We start from the raw sequence: 11,581 nt of genomic DNA on the forward strand, positions 1-11,581 counted from the left end.
CACTCAGAAATCCTCTAGCTGTCCTTTTTTTTTTTCCACTCATCGACATCAAAGGCGCCAGCCCCCATTCGTCATCCTTACGCTTTGTATATATTCTTTTTGCTTGCTGGTTTCGAATTCCCTTTTTCATTGACATTGGACGATGATGTTGTTCGTAAGAGGGAGTTGCTTTCTTATTTCTGCATCTGCTGCGTGATCTGGGCATTGTGCTCCTGGAAGCGCTCGCTGACGCGCTGCTGCGTGGCCATCCACTTGAGGACGCAGCGGTTGAGGCAGCCGGTTTCCTTGGTGGAGAGGGACTTTGAGGTGAAGTCGTCGATGCAGGAGGTGAAGCAGTGCTCGACGAGGCCGCCGAAAGCCTATTGACAGATTTCCATGAAGCTCGTTAGTGAGGACGTTTCTTTTTCCTTCTCTTTGAATACACGAGATGTGTGTAGAGGTGTGTGTGTGTGTCATCGGAGGAGGAGGAGGTAGGTAGGGATGGTTGAGAAGGAGGACGTACGCCGACGAATTCCTTGACTTGGCGCTTTTGCATGCGCTGCTCGAGGGTGCGCTGCTCGGCGGATGTTAACCTGTATAGAGATGCAGCAGTCAGTTACTCGTATTCGCTGAAAGTAGTATGATATGTACAAGGGATTGTTCGTACATGTCCATTGTGGCGGTAGTGGTGGTTGTGGTTGTTGGTGTGTAGGTATGTGGTTGTGATTATGCAAAGTGTTTGGGCGTTGAACGACTTCCAGATTGTTGGAAGCTTTCTCTGGGGACTGATGACGATGAAATTTTGGAAGGATGTACTTAATTCCGCTTTTGTTGGAGGGACCCCACATTTTGCCTGTGTGGCTGTTCTTTTTTTCTTTTCGGAGTTGGGGTGTGGAGGATGGTTGTTCGCACGGAGCTTGGGGCTGGTTTGGCCTGTGGTACAGTGTGAATTGCTGCTGTGGCTGGCATCTAAGACTTTGCTTGGTTGTTATGTACGAGCCTCAGCGCCGTTTTGACAGCTGAGACATGTGAATGATGATGTACCTAGCATCTTATGATTGTATGGGCTACTACTAGCAGGTATATCGTATTTCTCCAGTCTATCCTTCTGATTGTGCTTGATCCATGTTGTTCCTCATATGTTTGACTTTTGATGATCGCGCCGTCAGGATGTCTGTGTACGGTGCTTATCAAGTACTCCCAACCGATCCTGGAGAGATACTATGTATTACGGCTTCAGCTAGAGGTGCTTAGAGCGACAAGACGGACCTGTGCCAGTGTTGCGCCTCATACATCATCCTGAATCCTAACATCGTCGTACTGGGCTATGATACGGGAGAAGCAAATCAAAGGATATGGAATCAATTGCTCGTAACTGTAAATTGCCTGAATTGCTTCAGTGAGGTCATCGTGAGCCCTCGACAGAATCCGGGCGCAGCGTGGCTATGCTCGTATCTCGCTCGCACTTGCGATCCCCCCCCCCCCTGATCTAGGTCAGGGCGCATCTCGAGGCGTGAACGGCAGCCGGCTTACTCCCGTATCTCTGCTAGTAATCCTCGAGGAAGATGGAGACGAGGAGGAGCTCCAAGGAGCGTGATATCCCCCGTACTGCTTAGTCGCAGTAGCTAGAGTAGCCATCCCCGTAAGAGGTAACCTTGATCACAAACTTACTCCCTTTCTTACTTCGTACCTGTGCCATCTTTTTTTCGTGCTGATGGTCAGCCTGGCGCCCTCCCTCCCCCTTCCCTTCCCCCCCCTTGTTATTGAGCCTTGTCCAAGCCACAACGGCCATGGTCGAGGGACCGGGCTTGGCATAAGCCTGGTGCTTCTCGATGGTGAATCTATTTTGCTTCCTTTGGCTTCGATGATGCGCCTGTTTTCGCGCCGGAAAAGGAGTAAACAAAGAATACGACAGCAACAAGCTCCGTCGGCGAGATCCTAGAAGGGCCAGACCATGTCGTTGCCGGTGCTAGTAGTCGACCGGTCTTGATTGGCACGTATATGCAGGCGGAAAGTTAATTGGGTGGAAGATGCCTGTATCTTGTAATGGATGAAGTAGTAGTAGGAGTAGGTAGGTTGAGAGGAGAGTGATGCTACGAAGGTATGGAAATGCAGGTGAGCGCTTGATATACAGGTTACTATAGTAGTACGAGTAATACTGGAGTGAACCATCTGCGGTGCTCCATACTACCTCAGGATGGGTTGGAGCAAAGCCATGCTAACAAAGGTGACGGTGACAGAGTCTTGGTCCATCGACCCTTGCCGCATCGCTGCATGGCTGGTTGCTGGAAGCTCTGTATACGAGATGAGATGCAACTACAGAATAGGTAGATGCCTAGGTAGGTAGGTAGCTAGGCAGTTGTACAAGTACGGTATGCTGGTCATTTGCAGCCCTACAGTACATGTCATCTCGCTCGCTGGACCGGAAAGGCTGAGAATACATTTGTACATACCTCTGCTCCAGCTGCTGAAACGACATGAGGATACATGCAGCTCTGGTCCAATGTTTCTTTCTCCAACCAAAACCAGATCCGTCACGAGGGGGGAAACCCTTTTCAGCTGAGAAGAAGAGGGAAAGGGATCCGTCAGTCAGGCGTCTTGATTCTCTCACTCGCCGCTTCCGATCCCCCTCCTCTCTACGAATAGCTGCAGAGCCCGTCGCCAATTTTGACGCAAGACCTGCCCTTTGGCAGGGATCGTGACCTTGTTTGTGCGGCTCCTGGCGCGGTCGTTCTGGGCTCTCTGGGCGCTGGGCCCCAAGCCGCTGGAAGATCCAGGCGCCGATCATCCAGAATTTCGAACATGGTGGCCGCCTTGCTCCAACGTCATTCGCCGTGCTCTTTCGTTTCCCCTCCTCTGAGACTGTGCACCGCCTCGTTTCTTTCCCCCCTGGCTGGTTGATACAGTATATCTGTCACATGTACAGTCTGAATGTGAGTGCAGCGTTGGAGTAAGGTAGACAGAAAAGACCTTTGTAACGGTACCTTGAAGAGTAGGTTCAAGAGTGGAAGAAAAAGTCGAGATCAATGGATCACTTTTTGGGGCAGCCTCCAGCCTTGCGCTGTACACACGAGGGTGCTTGTATGTGTGTACCTCGTCGTAGCTCGCTCGCTCCACGTCCAGCTGTCCGTGCGAGGACAGCAAATTTGCGGTAGCTGTACCTGTACCCGTACCCGTACCGGTACCTGCACCGCGACCCCTCCAAACCGCAGACCGGTCCCTTGGCCCCCTGTGTTTTACCCAGCTTGCCGTCCCTGCCAGTGGCCGCCTGCACGCTGAACCCACCGTCATCCACCAAAAGTCCACTGGAACCACGCTGCGATTCCACGCTGCGGTGCCTCCAGCGTCTGCCGCCAGCGCCACACCAGCCGCCTGCAGCCCCGGGCTGGTACCGATACCAACGCGGAACCCCCCCCCCCTCTCCAGCCGTCTCCGCGAACCACTGGCCCTGGAGCGGCGCACAGCACGGCTGCTGGGCACGCCTACAGTAGAGGTACGGAGGACCAGGTTGTTGCCGCGCTGGACGAAGCAGGTACCTAGCTGTACTTTGTACCTTACAGTACCTGTGCCTGTGCCCGCCCGCCAAAGCCTCAGACAAGCGGCAGGTGCTACCAAACACCACCTGCACTTGCACTGCACACGCCAGCCTTTGACCAAACGCCGTGGCACCTCCTTCCTCCCCGTATCTTGATCCTCACCTCTGCATCTCTCGCGATCGGCCCTCTCTTGTTTTCCCGCCCTCTCTCTCTTTGCCTGCATCAGCACCTGTTCTTCTCTCTTTTCATTTCTGAATCGCCTCCCTCATGTCTCTATCCTGTCGAGCCACCTGGCCGCTAGTTCACCCTTCGATCGCCCGCTCTGCAGCCCGCCCGCTCCCTGCGACTGCTCCTGCGCTTGCTCCTCGTCCTGTCCGGCGAAGCATCTAGCTGCGAGGGTCAGAGAAGAGACGAGACAGGAACCTCGCATTCCGGAGACGAGCTGCTGGAGGACGCCGCTCTGCAGCCTCGAGTTCGCCCTCGCCCTCGCCCGTTCCCGCTCCGATTGCGCGAAACCTAGAAACATCGTCGACGTTGCGCTGTCAGCTCTTTGGCGGCCTCTGCATTCGCTTCGTCCGCCCCTCGCTTGCTCTCCTTTGGGAGCCGAGTCGCCCATTTTGTGCACTCCGCCTGTTTGGACAGCTTTAGAGCCTCGTCGAGAGACGCACCGCCCGCTGAATTCCGGACTCTGGCAATCCCGCGCCCTTGTCGCCGTCCGTCGTTTGTGCGCCTGCCATGGCGTCCAGCAACTCGAATGCGCACCAGGGCAGCCCGCCTTCGCAGCCGCCAGTGCCAGCCACGCCAGCGTCGCCGCCGAACCGACGCGACCTCAGAACGTGGTGGAAGAACTTCAAGCTGCCCACCAAGCATCAGGACTCGTCAGCCCAGGGTACGCTCCCAACCTCAGGTTTAACCTCAGCCTTTACCCCCCCCCCCCCTCCAACCGGTCCTTGTGCTTTCATCGGCAGACGCCTTGCCTCGCCTAGGACGCTTTGGTCGCTATTCAAGTCTCTACTTGATATCGATTCCAATCTGCGTGGCCCCCTTGTGCGCCGCATATGTCTGCTGATGTCGGGGACTTGGGTCGCAAACCGTACACTCGCTTGAAAGCCTCAGCTACGGAGTCGTATCAAGCGATGCAAACCGTTCGCCCTGCCCCTTGTTTCCTCCCCTTGCCATCTATCCCGCCTTGGTCCCCAGCTGCCTCTTTGAAACAAGAACTATAAATTTGAAGAAGAAGGATGCAGACGTGGAGGAAAGAGGAGCGCGGCGAAAAACTTCGCTCTTTCGCTATCCGTCTTGACAGTCTCAACTAACCCAATGGCGCTGTAGAAAACCGTGGCCCAGGCATCTTTGGCGTTCCGCTCCGACAAAGTATAACATATGCAAACGTTGCCATTTCTCTGGTCGACGAGAACGGACGAAGCTACATCTACGGCTATGTGCCCATCGTTGTGGCCAAATGCGGTGTCTTCTTGAAGGAAAAGGGTATGGCAGACGAAAGCGACGCACCATCAGCGTCATGAAGTTGGCACTCGCCGCTAACGATTATACCAGCTACCAGCGTCGAAGGCATCTTCCGTCTCAGCGGCTCTGAGAAACGCATCAAGGAACTTAAGACGATTTTCGACTCGCCTGATCGATACGGCAAGGGGCTCAGCTGGGAGGGATATACCGTGCACGATGCTGCGACGGTGCTTCGAAGATATCTAAACGACCTGCCTGAACCTGTGGTGCCGCTCGATTTGTACGAGAAGTTCCGCGACCCTCTCCGAGGGGCCACAAAGCAGGCAGTCGGTGACACAGACGGTCCTCAGTTCGTCGAGAACTTTGATGAGGCGGCTGCCATTGCCAAATATCAACAGGTAATCACTGAGTTGCCCCCACTGAACAAGCAGTTGCTTCTTTACATTCTGGATCTACTGGCCGTCTTTGCCGCCAAGTCGGACGAGAACCGCATGACCTCCCAGAACTTGGCGGCCATCTTCCAGCCCGGCATGCTGTCACACCCGGCGCACGCCATGGCACCCGAGGAGTACCGGCTCAACCAATGCGTCATCATTTTCCTCATTGAGAACCAAGACCATTTCCTCATCGGAATGGAGGGAACAGAGGCAGATGAGAAGACGATGCAGCAGGTGGCCGCCGGACCCTCCGCCAACGTGCCGCGGACGCCCAACGCGGATCACAGTTCGGGCTTGGGGAGAACAGCCTCCAATGCCAGCGCTGGCGCCGAGAGCGTTCGGAGGGAGGGCATGATCCGACGAAACCGATCCGTCTCCTCGAGACATTCCAGGCCTGACGGCGCTGCTACCCCCAACAGCCCGGCCCTGGCGGCAACGCCAACTGGCGGTGGATTAGCTAGGAGCAACACCGTGCCATCCAAGAAGTCTCCGGCTCTGGTCGGGGGAAAATTCAAAAAGTCTGAGAACCCTGGCCGTGCGCCGCACTCGCCGGCTCTAGAACCCTTGACTCCGGCTCACCCCTTGCCAGAGACGAAGCTAGAGACGCCCCAGAGAGGTTCGACGCCGAACGCATCGCATACGACTTTTGAGTCAATGCACCTCTCCCCAGATCGGGTGCTCTCGCCGGGCCGAAGCCAAGAGAGGCTCCTGGACGTCCCACACGAACACTCGACGCCTTCAAAGCACCATCACCACCATCAGAACCTGCAAAAGCTGGGAGACCTCTTTCAGCGATCGCCCAACAATGACAGCAGCGAAAAGAGACAGCCAAACAAGCTCAAGAAGAAGCGGATACCGGGCAGCATGAGCATCAGTGCTCAGAGCTCCGTCACGTCGCTTGGCCATTCTGCCTCGCCAGGTACGGAGGCCGGGAACCCCCTGGAGCCAGCTCCTGCTTTTGCACAGCCCATCGCACAGCCTCAGTTCCGTTCGACTACCATGCCTCAATCAGCGCCTTATGCAGCGCCTCAGCCAGCGCCTCAGCCAGCACCATTTGCTTCGGCACCGTCTGTGGAGACTCAGAAGCAACCCGACCTGCATCACCAGTACTCAACCCCTGCAATTCATCAGAATCACGGCGACTTCCACAACCACGCCGTTTCTCACTACCACGAGCACAACCTGCGAGCTGAGGATATCCCACGGGGGAAGAAGTCGCCGCCCGCGTCGGTCGGTTCATCGTATAATGACGGCTCGGACTTTGAACAGGTTGCTCAAGAGGCCCCCTTGCCATCAATCATCGAGGCCGCCGATAAGGAAAAGAAGAGCCGGTGGCGGCTGTCGAGAACGAAGAAGGATGACTCGGCAAACGGACCAACTAGCCCTAGGGCGTCACCCCCTCAGTCCAACATTGGCTCGAACCATCACGCAGACATCAGCACCACCTCGATTGGAAGCGCCATTGCCAAGCCCCGTCAGAGTTTTACCGGCGAGAGCTCAGAGCACCTAGGGAGTGGCAGTGACCGCCCGTACACGCAGGACAGCTTCAGGGATGATAAGGACGACGGCAAAGGCCCCTTTGGCTGGATAAAGCACAAATATCGCGAGGCCAAGGAAACCGCCGAACAGAAGCGTACCAAATCTCCGCCACCATCAGACCAACACCAGCCATTGAACCCGAGTGTGCTAGCACCACGAGGCAAGAGCTTGGATCTCAACCGAGAGGAAGAGGGCTTGTACGCAAAGCCAGCCCAGCAGGATCTGAAAGGCAAGGGAGTTGTCCGACCCGAGGCATACAAGCCCTTCACCCAGGTTGACGCCGCTCAGAGAGAGCCTTCTTCTCAAGGCATGACGATTCACAGAATCATCAGTGACACGGAGAAGGCCCCGGCAGAACCGATTTCTCAGAACGCACCGGCTCCTCAACCTGAAGTTGCACCCGCTGCCGAAGCGCCGCTGCCCTCTGTTGTAGAGCACAAAGAGCAGGAGGAGACACCAGCATAATGGCTTCTGGTCAGACTGCTTTCTATGAAGACGAGATGCATTCATGATTACGTGGAGTTGGCGGGATGGGCTTTGTTACCCCCTTTTTTTGTTTCTCAATGATGCCTCTTCTCATCTTGGCCCGGGATTTAAGCCTTTGACCTTTGTCCCATTGTTCTCTAGAAGTAACGAATCTCCTTTGTCATGATGTACCTCGAATGTTGTTTCATCTCTTTTCCGATGGTCTTCCCGGTCTTCATTGGTCTCTACTCGATTGAGAGACGAAAGAGAGACTGAAGGGTTGAGTGGAGAAGGGGCATTTTTTTTCCATTTCTCTTGGGGAGGTCAAACCGAAAACAATTGTTGTATGTATCCATGTATGTATGTCAAAGAAAGTCATGTAGGAACGCGAAGCATCAGGTTCAGGTTGTGTGGCTGAGACATGAGGGATGTGGTAGTTTCTGTGCTGATGTGCGAGTGTCAAAAGGCAGAATAGAGAAACTGGTTGATTGCTGACAATTTCAGAGGCACTAGATGACCAGAGAAGAAGAAAAAAATAGCAGTAAGTAGTATCTGTGTATTAATTTGGATGGTCACTTTTGAAGCTTCCAAGGTGATGATGTAGGTTTATGTATGTCATGTCCAGAGTATGTCTTGTCTATCTGTATGAAAACAACCGCACGCTATATTCTCTTCCGCTCAAAATCATCATCCATTCTCCATTCTCCACAATCAACAGCATTACCTATGGTCCCATTAACAAAGTTGTCAAAAGTACAAGCAGTTATATATATGTAGCAAACGTTGAAACCAAATCTGGAAACACAATCCTAAGGGAGAAAAAAAAAAGACAAAAATCAAACCTCCCCATAAACTCCCGTATCCCAAACAACCATATACCCAGCCCTCCTCCAATCCTCGTTGAAGAAGCCATTGAACCCCGCCCACACCCTCCTGAGCTCCGACACGCCCAACGCCTTGCCCTCGGGCGTCGTCTCGAGAAACTCGCGCAGCCAGGGCTCCACGCCTTCGAAGCCGACAATGTACCGCGGGACGGGCACGACGGGGTTTCCCGGCGCAAAGAGCTCGCCGCGCAAGAAGGACACGGGAGCGTCGTAGAAGCGGTCCGCTTCGTCGCGGTAGAGGTCGCGCTCTGGGGTGCCCGGCTGGGTGTGCAGCGGGGGCTCGCATGTGAGCGCGTAGGCGGAGAGGCCCGGGTAGACGAGGTGGGAGCGCCAGGGGGTGGAGTGGCAGGGCATGAGGAAGAGGGCGAAGAGGGCCTCGGGGTTGGGGTCCTCCTCAGCCGCGGTGGCGTTGAGGGGAGGGGGGGAGGAGGAGGAGGAGCGGTAGTGGGTTTCGTGGGCGAGGCGGACGGCGGAGGGGTGGATGCGCTCGTACTGCTTGCGGAGGAACGAGAGGACGGTCAGGGGGGCGGGTTGGTGGAGGAAGGAGAGGTAGCCGGCGAGGAGGACGTTGATGCCCAGGGCGGCGAGGAGGAGAGGCTTGTTGCGGAGGCGAGCGCGGCGGACGTTGGTGGGAGATTTGGTCCCGGAGGATTGAGAAGGCGGCGCGGATATCTGCGCTGCGGAGGAGATGGATGGCGGGGGGCTCGTCTTGGGGACGGAGGTGAAGAAGGAGGCGGCTCGGGGCGCGGCGAGGACGTTGAGGGCCGGGAGGAGAGGGTAGATGAAGCGGACTTCCTTGTGGGAGATGAGGGAGAGGGCGACGACGGTGGTGAAGACGGTGTAGGAGAGCGTGCGAAGGATGTTGGCCTGGGTCGGCGTCTTGGACGAAGGCTTGAAGAGCGCTGGGACGACAAAGGGGAGGCTGGTGGTGCACAGCAGAGGGATGCCCTGGAGGATGTAGTAGTGCCAGGGGTTGCGGCCGTAGAAGACGGCCAGGGACTTTGATATGTTGAAGTTGAGGAAGTTGTACGGCGGGAAGGTCCAGAAGCCAAAGTAGAGCCTGTCGGCGAGGACGGAGAGGCCCACCACCAGAGAGCCGCATAGCAGAGCTTCTCTGAAGAGGATGACGACGGTGGAAAGGCTCAGAGGGGAGTTGCCTTGCAGCGAGATCCTGGTCAGGGCAAGGAAGACGATGGTGAGCCAGATGAGGACGTTGGTCGGGCGCAGGACGACGGCCAAGGCGGCGAGGCAGAGGGATGCGCGTAGGCTCCAGAGCTTAGAGCCGCGTAGGACGTTGAAGGGCGCGGCGTTTTCCTTGATGGAATAGGGGGCGGCGCCGAGGAGCTGCCAGGGCCAGTAGGTGAGGGCCATGACGGTGAGGGTTGTCTCGAGGGAGTTGGAGAAGGTCCTGGTGGAGCAGTACCATTGCCAGGGATTGAGGAGTTGCATAAAGAGCTGTGAGTGAGTCAGTGGTGAGTGAGTGTGTGAGGAAGAGTGTATGAGGCGCCAGAAGGCATGAGTAGCAGGAGCACTTACAGCGAAAAAGGAGACGTTGCTGTCGGAGCCGTAGACGTGGGCCGCAAGATGCCAGGTGTACCAGTCGCCTAGGGCCGCAATCAGGGCCTGTAGGACGCGGGGAGCAGCAACGACAATGACGGAGCGGATGGCGGAGCCTGGCGGGATGATGGCGGACAGACGGTCTGCGATGGTGTAGGCGGCGGAGAAGAGGAGGGGATGGAGGGAGGACCTGAGCTGGTGATGCCATTCCTGGATGATGTTAGTGAGTGTTCTTGATGCCATCCATGATGTCGAGGTTGTCATGATTAGATGCTGTAATGAACAGATTTCTCTCTCTGTTTATATATGTAGATGGATACATGTAGTCTTATATCAACTTACCCACGTCAGCCACGCGCCGCTATCTGGCCCAAAGGCGAGGCGCCAGGCCGGCTCCAAGGCCTGGAAGAACTCGTCGGGCTGGAAGAAGGTGGCCAGGCACCAGGCATTGACCAGGCGGATGAAGAAGATGTCGCGCAGCGGCACGGGCGAGAGACGCGGCTTGCCCTTGAGCGAGGCCGAGGGGGCGCGTCTGTGGCCGGCCATGGTGAGTTGGTGATGGCTTCACGGGGGCTGCGAGGTGCAGTGGAGGTGTTTAGTTGGTTCCATTGGCTGGGCTGCAGGTGGGTTATGGAGGTTCACTCGTGCTCCAGCTGGTTCTGGGTGCTGTTAGTGATTGATTTAGGGGAGTGGCGGCCTGGAGGGACGGATTTACAGGGGCAGAGGGGGTGGCGCCACTGGAGGGCGATTGGTTTTGGGGCATGGCGGTACCTAGTGGGAGGTGCTGGATCTGGTCGGGTAGCATTAGAAAGGGGATATGCTGCGTAATGGTGCTTGGATGGGTTATTCGAAGAGTCATCTAATGTTTTAAGATGTGAATCTTTGTCGAGCTATTAATACTAGGCAAGGTACGCAATATGGCTTGGTGACTCCTCAGTGCTGGATGAAGCGTTTCATCTGATACAGTAGGTAAGCATCGCCAACCCTGTCTCAACTCGCCCACTACACACCTCGCTTAGCTCTACAGTTACAGCAATACGGTATACAAACACTGGATCAAAACCTCGGATCGTCAGCTTCATCACCTTCAGCTTCATGCTGAGCATCCGCGATTTCGAGTCTCGATTTTCTCCCATTACATCATCCGCCAACAGTCCCCCTCCATCCATCCATCGCTGCATCGAGCATCCATCGCCAGTGCAAAGTCGGTACGTAATGCCGTCGTCGCGATTGGCTGCTCATCCCGTGGCCTGGCAGGGCTTCTCCGACTCACGACACGCCATCCCCCACCTTTCCAGCACCTTAGATCCGATGTTGCAGCACCTTGGGATCGTGGCCGAACGGTGGGGTTGCGTGTTATGATGCCGCCGCGCCTCCAACGCCAACCAGACGATGCAAAAGAGGTCCAGAGAGGTGACTTGAAGCTCACGGGAACAACCAGCAGCATCGTCTCCAGGCACCTGCATCCAACAAATCACGATGCCATCTTCTTCTTCTTCTTCTTCTCCTTCTTCCTCACCAACCATCTGCTCGCCGCAGCTCCGGATCCTCGGCCACCATGAGCTCTGAAATCCGCACTCGCCGAGATAGCCCATCGCGAGACCCTCACTCTCCATCCACTGGGCTACTGTCTGCACGACAACAAAGCCAGTAGGGGTCCAGCCACCCCCAAATGCCGAGGCCAGCCGCCCGTCGTCCATCCCTGCGGCAGCGTCGC

At 56.0% G+C, this 11,581-nt stretch overlaps 3 protein-coding genes across 3 annotated transcripts; 1 reads left to right on the forward strand and 2 right to left on the reverse strand.

Moving 5' to 3' along the window:
- Positions 1-35: 35 nt before the first annotated feature.
- Positions 36-673, reverse strand: TRIREDRAFT_110396 (uncharacterized protein). The gene is made up of 3 exons (XM_006967999.1): positions 647-673; positions 503-572; positions 36-359 (listed from the first exon to the last, which is right to left on the reverse strand). The coding sequence occupies exons 1-3, from the start codon at positions 652-654 to the stop codon at positions 174-176; spliced, it is 264 nt and encodes an 87-aa protein (XP_006968061.1). The 5' UTR covers positions 655-673; the 3' UTR covers positions 36-173.
- Positions 674-4,250: 3,577 nt separating this feature from the next.
- Positions 4,251-7,761, forward strand: TRIREDRAFT_80713 (RhoGAP protein; the record flags this gene model as incomplete). Its single annotated transcript, XM_006967931.1, has 3 exons — positions 4,251-4,404; positions 4,848-5,003; positions 5,073-7,761. The coding sequence occupies 3 exons, from the start codon at positions 4,251-4,253 to the stop codon at positions 7,421-7,423; spliced, it is 2,661 nt and encodes an 886-aa protein (XP_006967993.1). The 3' UTR covers positions 7,424-7,761.
- Positions 7,762-8,259: 498 nt separating this feature from the next.
- Positions 8,260-10,412, reverse strand: TRIREDRAFT_80714 (glycosyltransferase family 22; the record flags this gene model as incomplete). Its single annotated transcript, XM_006968000.1, has 4 exons — positions 8,260-8,979; positions 9,025-9,762; positions 9,844-10,074; positions 10,207-10,412. The coding sequence occupies 4 exons, from the start codon at positions 10,408-10,410 to the stop codon at positions 8,260-8,262; spliced, it is 1,893 nt and encodes a 630-aa protein (XP_006968062.1).
- Positions 10,413-11,581: the final 1,169 nt, after the last annotated feature.

This window comes from Trichoderma reesei (assembly GCF_000167675.1).
Source record: "Trichoderma reesei QM6a unplaced genomic scaffold TRIREscaffold_20, whole genome shotgun sequence".
Taxonomy (NCBI): Eukaryota; Fungi; Ascomycota; class Sordariomycetes; order Hypocreales; family Hypocreaceae; genus Trichoderma; species Trichoderma reesei.